We start from the raw sequence: 19,970 nt of genomic DNA, 5'->3' as shown, positions 1-19,970 counted from the left end.
AGAAGGGCGGAAGCGGCAAACACTTGAATTTTTCTTCCTTCTTCAAATAGAGGCTGTATAAGGAAGGAGGAGTCTGTAGTGCTTGCGCAAATTCAGAAGGAAGAGTGAACTGCTTCGGCATGACAAAGAATGCGCAAAGAGAAACCAGAAATGATGCCACACAAAAGATGGCTGACAGCTTCCTCTGGCGACTTCTCGCAAGAAAGGAAGTTCGGGTATGGGGGCCTGATGTCGGATTTAGGTGTAAGCAGTTTGCCTGCAGCAAGGAATGTTTTCAAATGTTTGGCTTCGAAAGACTAAACTTACTGGTTTAGAAGTTGAGACTTGGTCCCATGCAGCTAGAGGTCATTGACACAAGGCGCCTGCCAACTTTGGACAATAAGGTTGGAGCAGGCAATGGGAGGCCCACTGTGATGTGGGGCCCTAGAGGCGGCCCTGCGACCCACCCCTGCAGCTTCCAAGCTCGGGTTGTGGTCTTTTTCCAATCGGGAGGTGGGGTGGGTGCGCCTCCTGGAGAAGTTCCTCGAGTTAGAGATGGGGTTCTAAAACAAACCAGCGAAAACCGGCATGTGGGCTAAAGGCCTTAGTGTGGTCATCTACCCAGCCACGACACCTAACAGAAATCTGGATTCCAGTCCCTGCTCAACTGCGGATATGCTGTGTGACTAGGAGTGTTCCTCACCCTCCTTAGGCCCCAGCCTCTGCTTCCTCTTTTAAAACAGCTACTCCAGCTTTTTCCCTGCCAGGCACCTCGGGTTTTTCGCATTCACATTTAACCTGGTGTCGCTTATAGAATGCAGTCCTCCCAGATAGGTGCAAGTTTCACTCTGGTTCTACCTTCCGTTCTATGAGCATCCTATTTAGAATGGCGATGCCCTGCCCCATCCCAGCTCTTTGTGTCAGGTTTTTGCTTTACCTTCCCTTGGAACTATCACCAAGAGGTGACAACCATCACGGTGAGACAGGGAAACTGAAGGGACTCCATTTTTAGAAAGACTGCTTCTCTGCTGTTTTTCTGCTAGGCCACATTTACTTTGGTTTGTATTGCACCTTGCGTCTCAATAAACCAAAGAAGCTATGTTCCCACTCCAAGGGGAAAGCAAGAAAGTTAATCATTCTCTGAGTTTCTTCTTAGGCCCCCAAACACCTGATAACATCTGAGCAGATGAGGATCCCAAACATGTTCCAGGACATCAGCTTCAAACAAACCTCAGCCAAAGCTGGCATCAGTCCCTCCTACCTAAAGTGATTTATGAAATAACACCTGTTGTTCACCTGTCACTCGCCTTTGTCATTCTTTTCCTGGGCCCTTTTCTGATATAATAAACAGATAACCCCAAGCAACAGAGACTCACTCTCCTTTCCTTTCCAGTCTCCCAGATACTCCATCTACTATACTCTATCTCGTACACTTTCCAGTGAACTGTTTTCATTTCCTCCTTGCTCATGTTTCATGTTTCCTCCTGGCTCTTGGTTTCATGTTTGGATCATGCCCCAAGCCAAGGACCCTCTTGGCTGGTCGTGCAGGGCCCCATCTGGGTCCTCAGACCCAGCTGGCCAACATCAGTAGAATTAAAGCTTAAAATTTAGGGACCTTTGGTTCCCCAAGACTCTTCTGTGGCTTGAGGAGGGTCTCAGCAATGTGCTCATATGGTCCTTTGCTTCTGTAGATTTTCTTTTTTAAAAAAATTATGTATTTAAGTAGTCTCTACACCCAACGTGGGGCTCGAACTCACAACTCCGAGATCAAGAGCCACGTGCCCTACCAACTGAGCCAGTTAGACACCCCTGTTTCTGTAAAATTTGCAAAAGTACTGTTTTTACAGCAATTGCTTAAACCTCTCCGTCTAATCTGATTTCTCCTGTGTCATACTTCCCTGTGTCATATTTAGTGGCGTTTGGGACTCAGCTAGAGGAAATCCAGCTGGGAATCTCTGAGTTTAGCAGAATATATTTATGTGATACTCTTCTGTGTGTGAAGTTTTTGCTGGCCTTCCAGTGTGTAAGATATACCTACCACTCACTGTAATCAATGAGTGTCTTCAATGAAAGGATTATTTAAGGTTAATCAGGGCACTAGGAAGCTTGAAATTACCTGAAAAATTACATTTCATATGACAAAAGTTTGATACAGCTTGCCCCCGACTTTGACAATTCTCAAAATGTTCATGACGTTACTGAAAAGGAATTGTGGCATCGGAAGTAGTTTTCCTAAATTATCAATAATAAAAATGTTTACACCTGAAACTAATGTAACACTGCATGTTAACTGTACTGGAACTTAAAATGAAAATAAAAAGTAATTAAAACTTTTTGATCTAACATGCTAGAGGAAAAATTAAATTATTTTTCCATTCTCATTATCGAAAGTGACCATACAAAATTGTTATCTAAAGAGGTGATCAAAGCATATTCAGCTTAAAAAGGAAAAAGAACTATGGAGGTGTTTAAGAAAACTAACAAATATGTTTCTTTTCCGGATTTTGTGATGTTTGTGTTATTTGCCAGATTTTAAAAATGTATTTCTTTTGAGAGAGACAGAGAAAGTGCGAGCAGAGGAGGGGCAGACAAAGAGGGAGAATCCCAAGCAGGCTCCACGCTGTCAGCGCAGAGCCCATATGGGGCTCGAACTCACAAATCCATGAAATCGTGACCCGCACCGAAATCAATTGTTGGACCTCAACAGACTGAGCCACCCAGGCGCCCCCATTTGTCAGGTTTTTAAGGTCACAAATTGCAATCTGTAATGGCATGATTTCTTGCACAATTTGTGTTGTGATTTCTCATTCTAAATAAATAGTTTCAGGGTGCCTGGGTGGCTCAGTGGGTTGAGCATCCAACTCTTGGTTTCGGCTCAGATCATGAACTCAGGGTTTGGAGTTCGAGCCCCGGTGGGACTCTCCCAGTGTGGAACCTGCTTGAGATGATCTCGCTCCCCTCCCCCACTCGTGCTCTTTCTCCCTCAAAATAAAAATGAACTTAAAAAAATAAAATAGGTCTCTTTCCTACCTAGTTTTGTTTTTGTAATTCCCTATTATTTTTAAAATTATTTATTTATTTATTTATTTATTTATTTATCTTAAGTAGGCTCCACGCCCAGTACGGGGCTCGAACTCACAACCATGAAATCAAGAGTCACACACTCTACGGGTTCTCTATCTATATCTCTATCTATATAGTGTATATCTTAACATGTCCCAATGGAGCTTCTGACTTTCTGCCTCAACCTTGTTCCTCCCTCAGTATTTCCCATCTTGGTTAGGGGCAACTTTAATTTGTTCGTATGCTGAGGCCAAAGTCTTCAGAATCACCCTTGACTTGACTCTTGTAACACACGTTCAGTGCATCTGCATTGTTAATGGAAAATCAGTACTCCAAAGCCAAAGAAACTGCGGACAGACCAAAGCTCCTGGAACAATTTTACCCGGGGGAGTCGTCGAGAGGGTTCAGCCACTGAGAAGCTGCCCCGATTCTCTTGATCTTCTTTTGCCTGGGATTTGACACCGGAAATTCTCTGACTCAGAAGAGCCATGACTTATATTTTGCAGTTGGCCTGGTCTCTTCAACAGGATTCCTTTCGAGCGCCACTCCCCGAGAACCCCGCATTTGTCTGTAGATCACTCACTGTTTCATTCTCCGGGGCATGGTCTCGCAAGCCCCTGTCACCCACGTTTACTGCAGTGGTATGTGGGCCCTGGGAGAGCAGTAGCTCTCAGAACTAGAGGCTCCTTAGTACATGGAGTCCGCTAGACAGAACAACACAACACAAAACAAAACAGTGAAGCATCAGGCTGTTTCCTGACATGTTAGGTTGTATCCCTTCTATCACCATGAACATCAAGACAATTGTTCTTGCCCACTGTTCCCAACAAAAATTGACCTGAGTAAATTTAAAGATCAAATTGACTTTATTCAACAATTCATCAATGGGGCGGTAGCCCATCTGGCAATAGAAAAGAGCTTCGCTGGGTTGCAGACAAGGAAAGGTTTTAAACGGTGGAGAGGAAATCATTAGCAAAGAATGCACACTTTGGGGGCACCTGGGTGGTTCAGTCGATCAAGCATCCGACTCTTGGCTTCAGCTCCGTTCATGATCTCACAGTTTGTGGGTTCGAGCCCCGCATCAGGCTCTGCTCTGACAGCGTGGAGCCGGCTTGGGATTCTCTCTCTTCCCTCTCTCTGTGCCCCTCCCCTGCACTCTCTCTCTCTCAAATAAATAAGCTTAAAAAAAAAAAAAAAAGAATGCACACTTCAGGCAAGGTCTCCTTGTTAAGGGGAGCGGCAGATTATCTCACTAGTCCTGACCAGGTAACTGGTTAAAGGCTACATTCCTGGGGCAGGGAGTGGGGGTTGAAGTGGCAATTAGCTTGGGTGTTGAGTCTTGGTTTGCCAACGTAGGGCTTAGCACAAGTGACTCCCTTTGGGGCCTGTCGTCTCTTTTTTAACACCAGAAATAAATAACCACGTTTCTGAAAACACAGGGCCCCCTCTCTGTAGCCTAAAAGAAAAATTCTCAAATTGTTGAAAATATCATTGTCACGTCTCTATCTTGATTGGGGTGGTTGTCACACGAGTATACGCACTTGTCAAAAATCATCAGCCTTGTACACTTCATATGTGGGAATTCTACTATAGGTCATTCATACCTCAAAATTTTTGATTTTTATATATTAAGTAACATTCGTAACAAATAGCTAACCAAACAATTTTGGAACTTATGTGATGACAAAACGTTAGCACCTTTAAGAAATTAAAAATACGATTCTCCAAACTTTGTAATAAATTATCAGTTGTTAAAAAAATGATTATAATACCCATAAAGACTAAGCTTACTTAATCGTTAATGAAGAAACCAACACTATGTCAGAGCTGGTTTGGAAAGAGTTTGAGAAGAGTTAAAGGAATACTGGATTATGATTGCCAATCATATTTCATACCCTATAGGATAATAAAACTGTAACCCTTGGGATTATTTTCTCCATCAGGTATGCAAAAATGATTGCATCTTATCTGTTTCCTCCAAGGGAACTTCCAACTCTGTAAAACACAGAGTTGGAAAACATCACTGGATCCTCATCAATTGTTAGGGTTAAATTTCCCCAGAGTCAGATGGCCCTTCTGTGGGTTTGCGAGCAATTCTCTAGCATGATATTGAAAAGGCACACAATCACCATATGATGTATTTCCAGGTACAGAGGAGGGCTTGAACTCATGACTGTGAAATCGAGACCCGAGTTGAGATCAAAAGTTGGAGGCTTAACCGACTGAGCCACCCAGGCACCCCATTATCTTCCCATGTTTTAAAAACTCTGGAAATTAAAAACGTTATGTGCAACTTTCAACTTTTAAATGTTGGCAATCAGTTCAAATGGCTCTAAGATACTGTGAAGGCCAACAGGGGGAGAGAAAGAATGAAAGGAAAATCCTACTGAATCTGGCCCGAGCTACTGTCAATATCTGACCTATAACAATACCTTCTTACGGAAAGACTGAGGCCCAAAGAAAGGAGATGCTTAACCCCACATCACAAGGTGAGTTTGGGCCATACAGGACTTAGAGCCCAAGTCCCTGGATTCCCAGGTAGAAGCTTTTCCCACAAGGCAAACATTATAGGTATTTTCTTTGTCTCCCACCAAGCGTTTCGTATTTTGATTTGCTGATTAACCAAATAAAAACGACGAGTGTGAATGCTTGTGGTACCCTTAGGTTAAGTTCAAGCCAGTGTGATGAGCCCACTGTTGCACAGGATTCGTATGGCCCTAGCCTGCATCCTACCCGTATTTATTATAATAGCAATCCCTACCATTTTTTTGAGCATTAACTCTGTGCCAAGCTCTGTGCTTTACTCACGTTATATCATTTAGTCTTGTGATGACCACATGCTGTAGGTACTACTATTACCTTCTCTTTATAGGTGGGAAACTGAGGCTCAGAAAGGTAAAGTCGCCTGCTCAAAGCCATGGCCCCACATATTCATGGCTCCAGAGTTGATGGTTTTAACCACTGGGCTATACTATCTATGTTCATTCATTTATTCATTCAGTCAGCCAGTCAGTCCGTCAAATAGCTACAATGTGGTGTTGCCAGTTGCTGAGCCAGGCAGCATGGGAGACTACAGCTCAAGTTCAAGTGTAAAGCCCTGAGGCTATGGCTAACTGGATCCACATTCAACCCACATCCCATTGTTCTAATCCAAAATGACAAATGGCTTTCAAACACACAGAAGGGTGGGCTATGTAATTTATACTTCAACAACGTTGATTTAAAAAGGAGAAGTAACAATCACCTCTAAATGTGGAGAGATCCTGCTCCGATTAAAAGATTGTGACAGTGCACACATATTTCGTGGACTAGATTGCTTGAGGACCAGGCTCGTAGGAGGAAGACAATGGCTGTCTGCTAGGATAAAGGGTTTGCACTTTAGTCTGAACTCAGTGGGTAGGCAGATCCTACAGGCAAGAAAAGAATTGTGTGTTAGCCAGCATGTGCACCTTGAATTCTACAAAGAGAGACTAGAGGGAAGGAGACTACCTTGGAGGTTATTACACGGAAAAAGAGGAGGAATGAATAGTAAAGTTATTTCCAGATACATTCAGCAGGAGTGAGATATAAATACCCAGATGTCACTTAAACCCTCTGGAGCCAGGTTTTTCTTCATTACAGAAAACTGTGTGATAGAGAGGGCTGTTCTGGCCCCAAATCCTAGTTCTTCAACTTTCTAACCCAGTACCCTTGGATAATTCATATAACATCTCAGGACTTCAATTTCCTGGTCTGCAAAGTGGGTGTAACATTACCTACCTGCTAAGACTCTTGTAGGGGAGAAATAAATGGTGCAATATATTTCAAGCACTTAGTAAATGACACATGTTCAGTGTTTGTCTCTTTTCTAGGTTTCCTTCTAGCTACAAGTGGATTTGGCATATATGTACTTATCAGCTAAGGGGCAGAGGAGAGCAAACAAACAGTATTTTTCTCCATTAGAGTACCATGAGAAACCTCACAATGTTGTTCTGAGAGCACTACAAATTCTGAAAGTGCTTTTCAACTGTCCGAGAAAGGTTACCTTCAGTGAGAAGGAAGAACTTTTGTCTGGACCAAAGCCCTTGTCCAAAGACAGCTGGGCATCCATAAACAAGTCCCTTGTCTCTCTGGCTTCAACTCGTCGTTTGTGAAATAGGGATGGTCCTCCTTGTCCACCTTATAGGAGTGTCTATGGGATAGTGGGTTGTGCGAGGGGGTTGCCAAGCTCATTCACTGCGCGCGGAGCCCGTCCGTGTTTCCGGCTCCATTCACCCCCACAGGGCTGTGAGCATCTCATCGAGCAGCGACTCTGATCTTGGGTCCGAAACTGAACACAGAGTTACCTGGCTCCTAGCGACTGGCTCTCGGACTGCAGTGTCGCTGTGGGGCAATTACGTTAAATTACAATTCTTTGTAAATCAGTGATCAACGCCGGGGTTACGAGAGAACCCAGACTAAAGGGATCTTTCGCATTTGGAAGCTATTACTCCTCAGTTTGCGGTAATAGCCCCCAATTTTAACACATTCTCATTTTCCTACTTGCACTAGGCACTTCCCACCAGGAAGTCCTTTTTTTTTTTTTTTTTTTTTTTAAACTTCATTGCTTTGAAATGCAACCGTATGCATCCCCATAGTTCGGCTTCTTAATTTTCCTTAGAGAGTGGTTGCAGATCATCTTAACGGGATTGGTTAAAGCTTCTGCCCGTTATCTTTCCCTCACCCGATGGGGGTAACGGAGGGGGGAAAAATAAGGGTGTCTTAAACTTAGCTGTTTTACTGGCTCCGGCGGCGACGTACGGCGAGGGCGTAGGCCGTTCAAATTTGTGATTGGTTGTTATGTCCGTCAATCGCGCTGCCGGAAACCAATTCTACTGCCCCGACCGTGCCCGGTTGGCTGCTCGCGACAGGAGTCCGCCCCCCCGTCCCTTCGGTTGCCGTGGTTGCAGGCCGGACCCGCCCGCTCGCCCGCTGACAGCGAGGCTTAGGGCGGAGGAAGCGGGTCGGTTGGTGGGTCGGGAACGAGGCTCCGGCGGCCAGGCCCCGCGCAGAGCCGTTGCCATGGCAGCCGCCGCCGGGGGCGCGGACGACGAGCCGCGCTCCGGCCGCTCGAGCTCGGATGGGGAGTGCGCCGTGGCCCCGGAGCCGCTGACGGGCCCCGAGGGCCTCTTCTCCTTCGCGGACTTCGGGTCTGCTTTGGGCGGCGGCGCGGGCCTCCCCGGCCGGGCGTCTGGCGGGGCCCAGTCCCCGCTGCGCTACCTGCACGTCCTGTGGCAGCAGGACGCGGAGCCCCGCGATGAGCTGCGCTGTAAGATCCCTGCCGGCCGGCTGAGACGCGCCGCCAGGCCCCACCGCCGGCTCGGGCCCACTGGCAAGGAGGTGCACGGTGAGGAGCGCGGACACCCCGGGGCCCTGACCTCCCCCGATCCCTCCGGACGGGGTCCTCGGACGGCTGAGCCCAGGGCCCCGAGCGACCCCTCCCGAGGCGAGTCTCCTTTCGGTAGGAATCAGGATGTTAGCGCCGCTAAGGACCGTGAAGGTGAAAGAGACTGTCTTTAAGCGCCTGGTAATTCCTGAACGGAAACTTTTCATGACTCCAGGCGGTTATCAGTAAGTAGGTGATAAAATGGAGCACTGGAGACTACTTTTAGTATCGGAGAGGGGAGGCAAGTTTTACCAACTCGTTTAAACGCACAGACCGGGTGTGGACCCCTGTACCTCGTTTAAGCCTTAGGCGAACTATAGAAGCTTTAACAGCCTTAGTTTTCTCGTCTGTAAAGTGAGTACAGTACTTGCTTTGCGGGGATGTTTGGTGAATTGAGGAAGGTGATGAACCTGCGGCGATCACTCTGCTTTTGTTGTGTGCCAGAGCCTGTGGGGCGGTATGTGATCATTTCTGATTCTCACAATGACTCCAAGCGATGCAGAAACCGTTCCCATTATGTGGAAGAGGAAACTGAGGCTCAGAGAGATTGCCTTGCTCCAAGTCACATACCTTTCAGGAAGTGGCCGTGTTGGAAAGAGAACCCATGTCTGCCAGACTCAAACTCCTACTCTGATATGTCCATTGTATTTTTTACATTGTGTGGGTGACTTGGAGAGCCAGGAGCTGACTCCAAAGGCCTTGAAGGATTGGCGACACAATGTGCCTTTCGCATTTGCCGTGCCGCATTTCAAGTCTTTTCCTTGTTCCCAGGGTAGTGTCTCTTGTATCCTGGTGCCTTTCTGTCCCTTTAGATGCTATCGTGGGTGAATGGTGGATTAGCTAGGAAGCCATCCACTTTCGGCTTCATCATGACTTGTTTTGTTTTGAACTGGAACTCTCTTACTCTCTTCACAGCTCTGAAGAGGCTGAGGGACTCGGCCAATGCCAACGACGTGGAAACAGGTGAGTGTGCAAAGCAGGGCTAGCTCTCTGGGCTAGGGGAAGAAAACTCGAGGCAACCGGTTCCTGGGAAGACAGTGCTTGAATTCAGTATGCCAGCTCACCCCTTGGACCAAACTCATAGTATATATTGTATAACTGTAATTCACTTGCAAGAGACAAGTCTGGTTTACATGCTTCCTCTTCCCATGCATCCCTGTCACCCTGAACTTCCCGATGTCCTAGCGTTCATCGCTCTGTGGGCTCCCTGAGGTTGGGACCAGGTCTGCTTTTGTATCCTTGGTACCTGGCAACAAGGGTAGGAGCTTTTTAGAATTTCTGGCTAACGGGAACGAACAGTCAGCTTTAACTGCCAGGAGGGCCGCCGTCTGAACAGAGCTGAGGCTTTGCGGTAGTTGGGTCAGTGGTTCTCAGACTTGTTTCGTTGACAGGACATGTGAAGGGAGTGGGAGGGGCTCCTGGCAGGACACCACTCCGGGTTTTTTTTTTCTTTTTTTTTTTATTAAGAAAATGTTTTTTTAATGTTTATTTTTTAGACCGAGAGAGACAGAGCATGAATGGGGGAGGAGCAGAGAGAGAGGGAGACACAGAATCCTACGCAGGCTCCAGGCCCTGCGCTGTCAGCACAGAGCCTGACGCGGGGCTCGAACCCACGAACTGTGAGATCGTGACCTGAGCCGAAGTCAGAGGCTTAACCGACTGAGCCACCCAGGGGCCCCACCACTCTGGTTTTTTATTGTTGCTGTCCAGCATTCATTGGCCGACAGGGCAGTGGCAGCATCAGAGGTAGAAGGGCAAGTTCTAGAGGAAAAAAAATCAAAGTTTATCTATATATTCGTTGTCCACGGCTGCTGCAACAAATTACCACAAACATAGTGATTTAAAACAACACAAATTTCCTTTTTTTTTTTTTTTAAAGTTATTTTACTTGGGGAGGGGAGGGGCAGAGAGTGAGGGAGAGAGGATCCCAGCGCAGAGCCCAACAGGGGGGGTCGAACTCAGAAACTGCGAGACCATGACCTGAGTGGAAGTCGACTGAGCCACCCAGGCGCCCCAACCCAAGTTCCTTCGCATACAATTCTGGGGGTCAGAAATCCAACACAGATCTCACCGTGCTGAAAGCAGGGTATCCGCAGGGCTACATTTCTTTCTGGAGGCTCCAGAGGAAACTCGGTCTCCCTCTGCCTTTTCAACGTATAGGGGCCACCCACACCCCTTGGCCTGGAGTCTTCTCCCTCTAACTTCAAGGTCAGCGACAGTAGACGGAACCCTCACGCTGTTGTCTCTCTGTGCTGACAGCTCGGAGCCTGGAGCCCGCTGCGGATTCTGTGTCTCCCTCTCTCTCTGCCCCTCCCCCGCCCATGCTCTGTCTCTCTCTGTCTCAAAAAGAAATAAAAACATTAAAAAAAAATTTTTTTTAAACCACGGGCCTTGAAATGGTTCCATTACCCCTGGCGTAGCCTAGTGAACAGGCCTGGAAACTGGAGGCCTTTTCAGCTCTCTTCGCTTTGGTCCCCTTTTCCATGAACTTGAATATTTGGGAATATTTCAGCAGCAGCCCAGATAGCTTTTCAAGGAAAAAATGATGTGTTCTCTTTTTAAGATCGCTAGTGTGTGGCCAGAGGATATTTGAATTACGCTTCCCTTCCACAGAAAGCTTAGTTCATCTTGAATCGGGTACTCACATGGTTGGGGGTTTCATTATACTGAGAGAAATGCTGTAATTTTCCAGAGTCTCTGACACACTCATCTTCAAATCTAAATGGCTCTTAGGTTTACCAGGCTCTTGCAAGGCTCCGACGGTGACTCTGTAGGATTAGTCTCTTTATTGCTTTCCTCTCTATGGTCAGCATTTCCTTTTCCTTCTCCGCATGTTTATTGGGTTTTTGCTGTAGTTTAGCAATTACCGTGGGCATAAAATTGATGTCCTGCTATTGTTAAATAATAACATATTTTCACATATCTGAAAATTATATACACAGTTAAAATATTTGAGAGCTTAGGGAAATAGACAAGAAAAACATCCATAAGCAGCAAAGGAAATAATCTCTGTTGATATTTTGGTGACACTGTCCCTTCCCATCCTTTGTCCTACGCAGAGAATTTTTCTTTATGGGCTTGCAAACTGTGCTGTATACACAATTTTGTAGGCTGGGTAATTTTTCACGGTCTCTGTCGCCATTTGTTTTCTCAAAATAGAAATGTCATTTTCCCCCTCTTTGTAGAGTGAATACATGGCTGTATGGGTTGTTTTTTGTTTTTTTTTTAAGCTTACAAGGTAAAAACCAAAAATTACTGTAGCATTCCATTCTCCAATCAAAACCACAATTTTTCAAAAGCTTTTTTTTTTAATGTCTATTTATTTTTGAGACAGAGCATGAGCAGGGAGGGAGAGAGAGGGAGACAGAGAATCCAAAGCAGGCTCCGTGCCGTCGGCGCAAAGCCTGATGTGGGGCTTGAACCCAAGAACCGCGAGATCGTGGCCTGAGCCAAAGTCGGACGCTTAACCGACTAAGCCACCCAGGCGCCCCACCACAATTTTTAAAAGATGCCCGTCATGCCTTCAGAGGGACAAAGCAAGGGCTATTTAGTTAGTCATATATTTGTACAACGGTTTTTCATTTTTAAGATAATTTCCCAGGTATGGGGTTATCACATCAAAAGATATGCATATTTTTTTGTTGTTTTTTTAATATAGTTTTTAATGTTTATTTATTTTTGAGACAGGGAGAGACACCATGAACGGGGGAGGGTCAGAGAGAGAGGGAGACACAGAATCTGAAACAGGCTCCAGGCTCTGAGCTGTCAGCACAGAGCCTGACGCGGGGCTTGAACTCACGGACTGCGAGATCATGACCTGAGCCGAAGTCGGACGCTTAACCGACTAAGCCACCCAGGCACCCCACCACAATTTTTAAAAGATGCCCGTCATGCCTTCAGAGGGACAAAGCAAGGGCTATTTAGTTAGTCATATATTTGCACAACGGTTTTTCATTTTTAAGATAATTTCCCAGGTATGGGGTTATCACGTCAAAAGATATGCATATTTTTTTTGTTGTTATTTTTTAATATATTTTTTTAACGTTTATTTATTTTTGAGACAGGGAGAGACAGCATGAACAGGGGAGGGTCAGAGAGAGAGGGAGACACAGAATCTGAAACAGGCTCCAGGCTCTGAGCTGTCAGCACAGAGCCCGACGCGGGGCTTGAACTCACGGAGTGCGAGATCATGACCTGAGCCGAAGTCGGATGCTTAACCGACTGAGCCACCCAGGCGCCCCAAGATAGGCATATTTTGATGGCTTCTGGTAGATACTGCTGTAGTGCTCTCCAAAAAGACTGGACTTGCCCAGGGCACCTACGTGGCTCAGTCGGTTGGTTAGTTGAGCATCTGACTCTTGATTTCCGTCCAGGTCATGATCCTAGGGTCATGGAATCGAGCCCCACATGGGGCTCCCTGCTGAGCGTGGAGCCTGCTTGAGACTCCCTTCCTTTCTCTTTCTCTCTCTCTCTCTCTCAATCCCTCTCCCTCTCCCTCTTCCTCTGCCTCCTCCCCCCTTGCACTCTCTCTCTCTCTCTCCCTCTCTCTCTCTCTCAAAAGAAAGAAAGAAACCAACCAACCAACCAAAAAGACCATACCTGCACAAATCACAAAAGAGAATGGACTCTTTTAGCTTTGTCTTATCTCTTTGATGCGGGTTGTCTTTTGGTGAATGTACTGAGATGGCCTGAAGCCCTTACTTCTCTTCCACTCTCCTAATCCTTTTCCTACCACCTTCATTCAGTTAGTCAACAGCGATCCTGGAGCTACACAAATCCCGTCTCGATCCTCAGTATTAAGTAAGATGCACGAAACAAAAAACCTACAATATAATTCAAGAAAAAGAATATAAAGTGATCCCCTTTCCAAAATAAACCTCCCCCCACCAAAAAAAAAAAAAGAAAAACCTGAGGTGATGTGTTTAGTTGGAGAGGTCTAAGTTCTGGAGAGACCAGAGAAGTCTGGGCTTGTCTCGCAGCCTTGCCCCCTGATAGCTGGGTGAATGTACCCGGGGCACATCACATAGTGGGGTGCTTCTCCTGGTTTGTAAGATGGACATGATACCTGGCGGCGGGGGGGGGTCACCGGGCTTAGCAGTCAGGTACCTGGTGCCAGGCTGGTGCTCGGCGTAGGGGGACGGTATCCAAAACCCGCGCGGCGTTTGAAGGTTAGAGCAGCGAGGTGAAGTGGGCACCCAGGACCCGCGGATGATGGAGTGGCTACCTGAGCTTGAAGGGAAGGAGGAGGAGGAGATTCCGGGCTTCGTCCGGAGTCCTTGAGAGGTTCGCTGGCGGAGACTAAAAATGCCAGTTGCTCTAAAATGATGTTTGGTAGGGGTGCCTGGGTGGCTCGGTCGATTAAGCGTCCGACTTCGGCTCAGGTCACGATCTCGCGGTCCGTGAGTTCGAGCCCCGCGTCGGGCTCTGTGCTGACAGCTCAGAGCCTGGAGCCTGTCTCGGATTCTGTGTCTCCCTCTCTCTCTGCCCCTCCCCCGTTCATGCTCTGTCTCTCTCTGTCTCAAAAATAAATAAACGTTAAAAAAAAAAAAAAAAGTTTAAAATGATGTTTGGCAGCAATTTGTCCATTTCAGCTGGACACACACATGTGTCACATAATGCCTCACATTCTATAATGGCTCCATACTTTGCAACGAAGAAATTTCACATCCATTATCGTTATTACAGCAGCTCTGGAGATCGGCAGGGTGGAGATTATTCCCATTTGCCGGTGAACTGGGACCCAGATTCAGGCCTTCCTGCTCTGAGCCCCGCTCTTTCCACTGCCCCGTGCCGTTGGCCACGTACTCCTTTCTTCGTTACTCAGCTCAGCCTGGGACTTAGTCTTTGTGGCTCCAAACCTGTGCTCTGGCCGCTCACTCTCAAAGGCCACCTCCCAGGAGCAAAGTGAGCGCTGCCCCGCAGCTTGGGCTGCTGTGTCCAACTGGAAAGGGTGTGTATCCAAATGGATGCGGGGCCAAAGTCTGTGTGCCGGGGATTTCTGTGATTCGAGAACTCCTGACGCTGAGGGCCAAGATCCTTCTATGATGTTCTAACCCTAGACGTAGTTTGAGCAGCCCGACTCGGGGGTTCCCAGTTGTGCCCTCAGCAGAGTGAGTCCCTTGTCATGACATTCCCTGTAAGGCCGGCATCCAGGAGGAGCTCGCTCTCCCGTGGCTGATCGGTGCCTTACCTGCAGGGTCCCCTGAACATCCGTGTTCACCCCCGGGGGCTGCAGCGTAACTAACACTACCTCTCTGTCGCCCTCCCTCCCTCTGTCTTGGCGATGTCAGTGCAGCAGCTGCTGGAAGATGGCACAGATCCCTGTGCAGCTGATGACAAGGGCCGCACAGCTCTGCACTTTGCCTCCTGCAATGGCAACGACCGGGTCGGTGAGTCCCGGGGAGGGAGGGGAGAGGGGAGCTGGGCAAGCAGCCTCTCTCTAGAGGTGCTGGGGGGGGGGGGGCCTCCTCACTCCCTCGGCCTGTGGAACTAGCACCGCCAGAAAGGGGAAAGAATACGATCGACTCTGTGGTTGGGGCCAGGCCTCCAAGACGTTCCGGCAACATTTACCCAGCGCCAAGCGCAGCAGCAGGGGAGCCCCTCCCTCCCCCTTTTAAGAGTCATTTTTGGATGTGGTTTAACTCATGAACGGTGAGCTTTCTGTATGTATGCACCACCCAGATCAAGCTAAAGAAGATTAACACGGGTGCCTGCCTGGCTCAGTGAGTAGCACGCGTGACTCTTGATCACATGATCAAGGTCGTGATCCTTCGAGCCCTGCAGGGTCGTGAGTTTGAGCCCCACGTTGGGTGTAGAGCCTACTTTAAAAAATAGGAAAGAAAAGAATATTTTCAGCACCCTGGCAGCCTACCTTTCTGCTCCTTAGCCCCACGTAGACCTTGAGTACCATAGGTTCGTTTTCCTGTTTTGTTTTGTTTTTTAAATTTTTTAGTGTTTGTTTATTTTTAAGAGAGAGAGAACGAATGCGAGCAGGGGAGGGACAGACAGCGAGGGAGACAAAGAATCCGAAGCAGGCTCTGAGCTCTGAGCTGTCAGCACAGAGCTGGACCATGAGCCACGAGGTCATGACTTGAGCCGAAGTCGGAGACAGGGTGTGAGTGGGGGAGGGGCAGAGAGAGAGGGAGTCCTAGAATCCAAACCAGGCTCCAGGCTCTGGGCCGTCAGCACAGAGCCCGATGCGGGGCTCAAACCCATGAACTGTGAGATCGTGACCTGAGCCGAAGTCGGACGCTTAACTGACCGAGCCACCCAGGCACCCCAGTGAACCCAAGTTCTTAATTTTAATGAACCCAATTTATCGATCTTTTCTTTTTAATGGTTAGCATTTCTTTGACCTATTTAAGGATTTCTGTGACCTTGCCTATCCCAAGGTCGTAGAGATACTCTCTTGTTTTCTTCTACCAGCCTTTCAAAAGACTTTCAGCTTTTACATTTAGGTCTAAGGTACATTTAGGTCTAAAATACCTCTTGCATTGGTTTCTGTATGTGGCATGCGGCTCAACCTGGCCTTGTCACATGAGTTAAGTCTGCCTGCACATCCATCTGGGTAACTGATAAGCCCTCAATACCACAACCCACCTTTGAGAGGGCATAGAGACTCTCAGGGAGGGGGATGTTCAGCATCTTCTATTGGCCTAATTCCCACTATGGCACTTGACTGTGGAAAGAGCAAAAAATGTCCTTGAGAGCCCTTACTAGTAGCCACTGCTGTTGGAAGAACTTTCTTTTTTTATTTTCTTTTATTATTTTTTTAAATGTTTATTTATTTTTGACAGAGAGAGAGAGAGAGAGAGAGAGCATGAGCAGGGAAGGGGCAGAGAGAGAGGGAGACACAGAATCCGAAGCAGGCTCCAGGCTCTGAGCTCTCAGCACAGAGCCCGATGTGGGGCTTGAACCCACGAACCGCGAGATCATGACCCGAGCCGAAGTTGGACGCTCAAACGACTGAGCCACCCAGGCGCCCCATCTTTTTTTTAAAATGTTTATTTTTGAGAAAGAGAGAGTGAGCAAGCAGGAGAGAATCCCAAGCAGGGTCCGCGCTATCAGCACAGAGCCCGAGGCAGGGTTTGAGCTCAAAAAACGTGAACCGTGAGATAGTGACCTGAGCCGAAACCAAGGTTGGACACTTAGCCAACTGAGGCGCCCCGGAAGAACATTCTCTAACCCTTAAAAATCTCAGTCTTTTCTGAGTGCCTGAGCGGCTCAGTCAGTTAAGCGTCTGACTTTGGCTCAGATCATGATCTCATGGTTCATGGGTCTGAGCCTGGCGTCGGGCTCTGTGCTGACAGCTCAGAGCCTGGAGCCCGTGTCAGATTCTGTGTCCCTGTCTCTGTGTTCCTCCCCAGCCCGTGCTGTCTCTCTCTCAATAAATAAATTTGAAAAATTAAAAAAAAAAATCTCAGTCTTTTCAAACCTGCATGGGCCAGGAGGCTCTCCCAGAATCCGTAGTTCCTGGCCCTCAGAATCCTGCACGTGAACCCTGTGAGTAAGTGGATGAATGAATGAACGAACGAACAAACGAACGGATGTATGAAACAACCTAGAGAACCGTATTTGCTTTCAATATTCCACACTTTGAAGAAGCCTCTTTAGCTAGGCAGGGGTGGCGGTTAGAGTCCTTGTGGGTTTTCCTGTTTCCAGTACAGCTGCTCCTGGACCACGGGGCTGATCCCAACCAGCGAGATGGGCTGGGGAACACACCGCTGCACCTGGGTAAGCCTCCAGGACACCTTTCTCTGCGGCACAGATAGGCTCCTTTGATGGAGAGCCCGGGGGCCTGCCTGTAAGTTCCCAGCAGGATCTCCTATCATCTGGGGAGAGCTCGAGCCCCCGGGGCCACCACCACCCCCCCAGTCTGCCTCTCATGGACTCCCCCTTGGGTCACCGGTTGGCTGGGTCCTGAGCACAGCTGCTTTAGCAACCTCAGTGGCTCAGCAGAGCTCTGCTAGGGAAGGTGAGACCTGAAGCCTGTTCCTGCCCCGTGGCCGACCCACAGTATGGCTCGCGGTGCAGCAGGTCCCATCCCCAAGCCTCGGTCTCCCTAGCTGAACGGGGAGGGAGTTGGACCCGCCCCGTTGCTGCCTTGGTGCAGGCACACCTGGAGGCACAGTCCCAGCGACTGCAGCCAAGCTGGCACACCGGGCCAAGCCCTGGTGTCCCGGACTCTCAGGTCCCTGTTCTTCTTCCTCAGCGGCCTGCACCAACCATGTCCCCGTCATCACTACACTGCTGCGAGGAGGTACGTGCTCCCCGCCCCCCTCGCCCTCCTCTCTCGCCCTCACCCCCGGCGCGCTCACCTCCGCCTGCTCCCGCAGGGGCCCGTGTGGATGCCTTGGACCGAGCTGGCCGCACGCCCCTGCACCTGGCCAAGTCAAAGCTGAACATCCTGCAGGAGGGCCACTCCCAGTGCCTGGAGGCTGTGCGGCTGGAGGTGAAGCAGGTGAGTGCCCTTCACGCTGGGCCAACGGCACAAACAAGCGCCGGACAGGTGCCGCCCGGACCACAGACAGGCACGCCTCTGCCCCCAGCACCCGGGCGCCTGGGTTGCTTCACACCGACCCCATCCGGCCACCGCTCCACTGGGCATCGCGGCGGCGGCGGCGGCGGCAGCTCTCTCTCTCTGCCACCTAGCGAGACCCCCAGCAACTCAGCCCGGCCCCTTGTTCCAGATCATCCAGATGCTGAGGGAGTACCTGGAGCGCCTGGGGCGGCACGAGCAGCGGGAACGGCTGGACGACCTCTGCACCCGCCTGCAGATGACGAGCACCAGAGAGCAGGTGAGCTGCGGCGGCAGGGCCAGACCCGGGGCCTGGCGGGAGCCTCGGGGCCGGTGCCGCTCTGCTGTGCTACAGCTAGACGTTCAGAGTAGAAAGAGGCCGCGGCTGGGGGGCTGTAGCCCCCTGTGGACCTCGGAGCCCCTGTCTGCGTCCTTTGACGCCACTTGTGGCCCTTCTCTCTGGGACAGTCTGAGACCAGCTGGAGTCCAGGACTATCGATGGGACAGCTGCTCCACAGTCAGTGAAGCCACCACGTGCCCCAGGAGACAATGCCTACCCTCCCGAGTCTGGGGCATCAGGGTGGAGATCGGGGGCCGAGACAGCTGGGCCCGTCGTGGCACCCGTGACAGAGCCGTGGTTTTGTCCCACAGGTGGATGAGGTGACCGACCTCCTGGCCAGCTTCACGTCCCTCAGCTTGCAGATGCAGAACACGGAGAAGAGGTAGCAAGAGAGGCTCCCCGCCTTCCTGCTCTGCCGCCGCTGCCCTCCCCCTGCCCCCGCTGCTCTCTCATCACAAAGGAAAAGCCCGAAGCTGGGACTTTGGAGCCACACGCGTGTCTGGTGAGGCCTTGCCCCCAGATGCTACGGGGCAGAGACGCACTCTCACAGAGGCTCCGTGACTTCGGCACCGCTCCCAGCCACGGTCTCTGTCATCTCTGTGGGCGGGGTGTGGGCTTAAGGCCGGCACCCTCGGGGGCTTCTTGGCTGGCCCTGAACCCCTCACCAGCAATTAGATTTCGGCTTGCCACCTGACTTTCAAGGAGACATTGCAGTGAGTGTCTCCGGTTGGAAGGGAGGGTTGGTGAAGCCCAGACCTTAGAAATACAAGGCTTGGAAGGACCCTGCTGAACCCAAGGCAGAAAAGGCCCCCCCCCTTTTTCTCCCAGTCTTTGAAATACCAGCAGGGCGGAGTGGTCCCTTCTGCAGCCTAGTTGTCGTGGGCTGAATAGAGGTCCCCTCCCCCGCCCCAGATGGCCGCGTTCTTATCCCCAGGGACCAGTGAACATGACTTCATCGGGCAAAAGGGACTTTGCAGACATAGTTAAATTAACGGTCTTCGGGCAAGGCGACCCTCCTGGGCTACCCAGGTGGGCTTGATGCAATCGCAGGGACCCGGGTGACAGGAAAGCAGGTCAGAGAGTGCGCAGGAGACACAGCGGGAAGGGGTCAGAGCTGAGGAACGCAGGCGCCCACGGAAGCGAGAAAAGGCAAGGAAATGAGATTCTCTCCCCTCAGATCTCCCTGAGGGAACCAGCCCTACTGACACTTTGACCTTAGCCCAGTGAGTCTGACTTGAGAATTCTGACCGCCAGAACTGTAAGAGAATAAATGTGTGTTGTTTTAAGCCACCAAGTTTGTGGACGTCTCTCTGTGGCTGCAGCCTCGGGAGACCGAGGCACTCGAGGAGGCGCAGGACTCACTGTAAGGGAGGTACCCCACTCCTGCCCCTGCGGGAGCAGACTCTGCCCGCGTTGTGCGCAGTGGACACGCCGAAGGCAGGGCGCCTCACGGCAGGGGTCCGCCACAAGAGGGGGGACGCGGGGTGGGGGGGGGGGGAGGCACCGCCTGGCCCTCTCCAAGGCGCTGACTGCGGAGTACAGACAGACTCCCCCCCGCCCCCCACTCCCGTCACCATCCACGTCCACCGTGGCTCTGCCCCGCTTGCCCTCTCACCTCATCGGGGCCCTGGCTACTTTCCAGAAGGGAGCTTGTCCCCCAAAGCCCA

At 49.8% G+C, this 19,970-nt stretch overlaps 1 protein-coding gene and 2 long non-coding RNA genes across 9 annotated transcripts; 2 read left to right on the top strand and 1 right to left on the bottom strand.

The window, feature by feature from the left end:
- The first annotated feature begins 8 nt into the window (after positions 1–8).
- LOC132693748 (uncharacterized) lies at positions 9–1,340 on the top strand. The gene is made up of 2 exons (XR_009616932.3): positions 9–215; positions 1,136–1,340. It is a non-coding gene; the product is annotated as an uncharacterized LOC132693748 (long non-coding RNA).
- A 6,621-nt stretch (positions 1,341–7,961) lies between these two features.
- ANKRD54 (ankyrin repeat domain 54) lies at positions 7,962–18,906 on the top strand. Of its 2 annotated transcripts, none has more exons than XM_060656387.3 (8): positions 7,962–8,407; positions 9,362–9,409; positions 14,737–14,835; positions 17,108–17,179; positions 17,658–17,705; positions 17,782–17,906; positions 18,136–18,243; positions 18,615–18,906. In XM_060656387.3, the coding sequence occupies exons 1-8, from the start codon at positions 8,083–8,085 to the stop codon at positions 18,687–18,689; spliced, it is 900 nt and encodes a 299-aa protein (XP_060512370.1). In that variant the 5' UTR covers positions 7,962–8,082; the 3' UTR covers positions 18,690–18,906. The 2 variants fall into 2 exon arrangements, with proteins under 2 accessions (XP_060512370.1, XP_060512372.1); XM_060656389.3 differs by having other exon boundaries at positions 8,294–8,407; positions 14,742–14,835.
- LOC132693750 (uncharacterized) lies at positions 10,110–18,631 on the bottom strand. 6 transcript variants are annotated; one of them, XR_013556639.2, is made up of 5 exons: positions 18,521–18,631; positions 13,553–14,812; positions 13,046–13,269; positions 11,092–11,337; positions 10,110–10,207 (listed from the first exon to the last, which is right to left on the bottom strand). It is a non-coding gene; the product is annotated as an uncharacterized LOC132693750 (long non-coding RNA). The 6 variants fall into 6 exon arrangements; XR_013556640.2 differs by lacking the exon at positions 11,092–11,337 and having other exon boundaries at positions 18,521–18,629; XR_013556637.2 differs by lacking the exon at positions 10,110–10,207 and having other exon boundaries at positions 10,924–11,337; positions 18,521–18,629.
- Positions 18,907–19,970: the final 1,064 nt, after the last annotated feature.

The sequence above is a fragment of the Panthera onca genome, chromosome B4 (assembly GCF_046562875.1).
Source record: "Panthera onca isolate mPanOnc1 chromosome B4, mPanOnc1 haplotype 2, whole genome shotgun sequence".
Lineage (NCBI taxonomy): Eukaryota > Metazoa > Chordata > Mammalia > Carnivora > Felidae > Panthera > Panthera onca.
This window is presented reverse-complemented; position numbering and strand designations above follow the sequence as displayed.

Coding starts and splice junctions, on each gene's coding strand:
- ANKRD54 (XM_060656387.3), top strand. CDS start 8,083: ATGGCAGCCGCCGCCGGGGGCGCGGACGACGAGCCGCGCTCCGGCCGC. Junction 17,180..17,657: donor GAACACACCGCTGCACCTGG/GTAAGCCTCCAG, acceptor CTTCTTCCTCAG/CGGCCTGCACCAACCATGTC. Junction 17,907..18,135: donor TGCGGCTGGAGGTGAAGCAG/GTGAGTGCCCTT, acceptor CCCTTGTTCCAG/ATCATCCAGATGCTGAGGGA.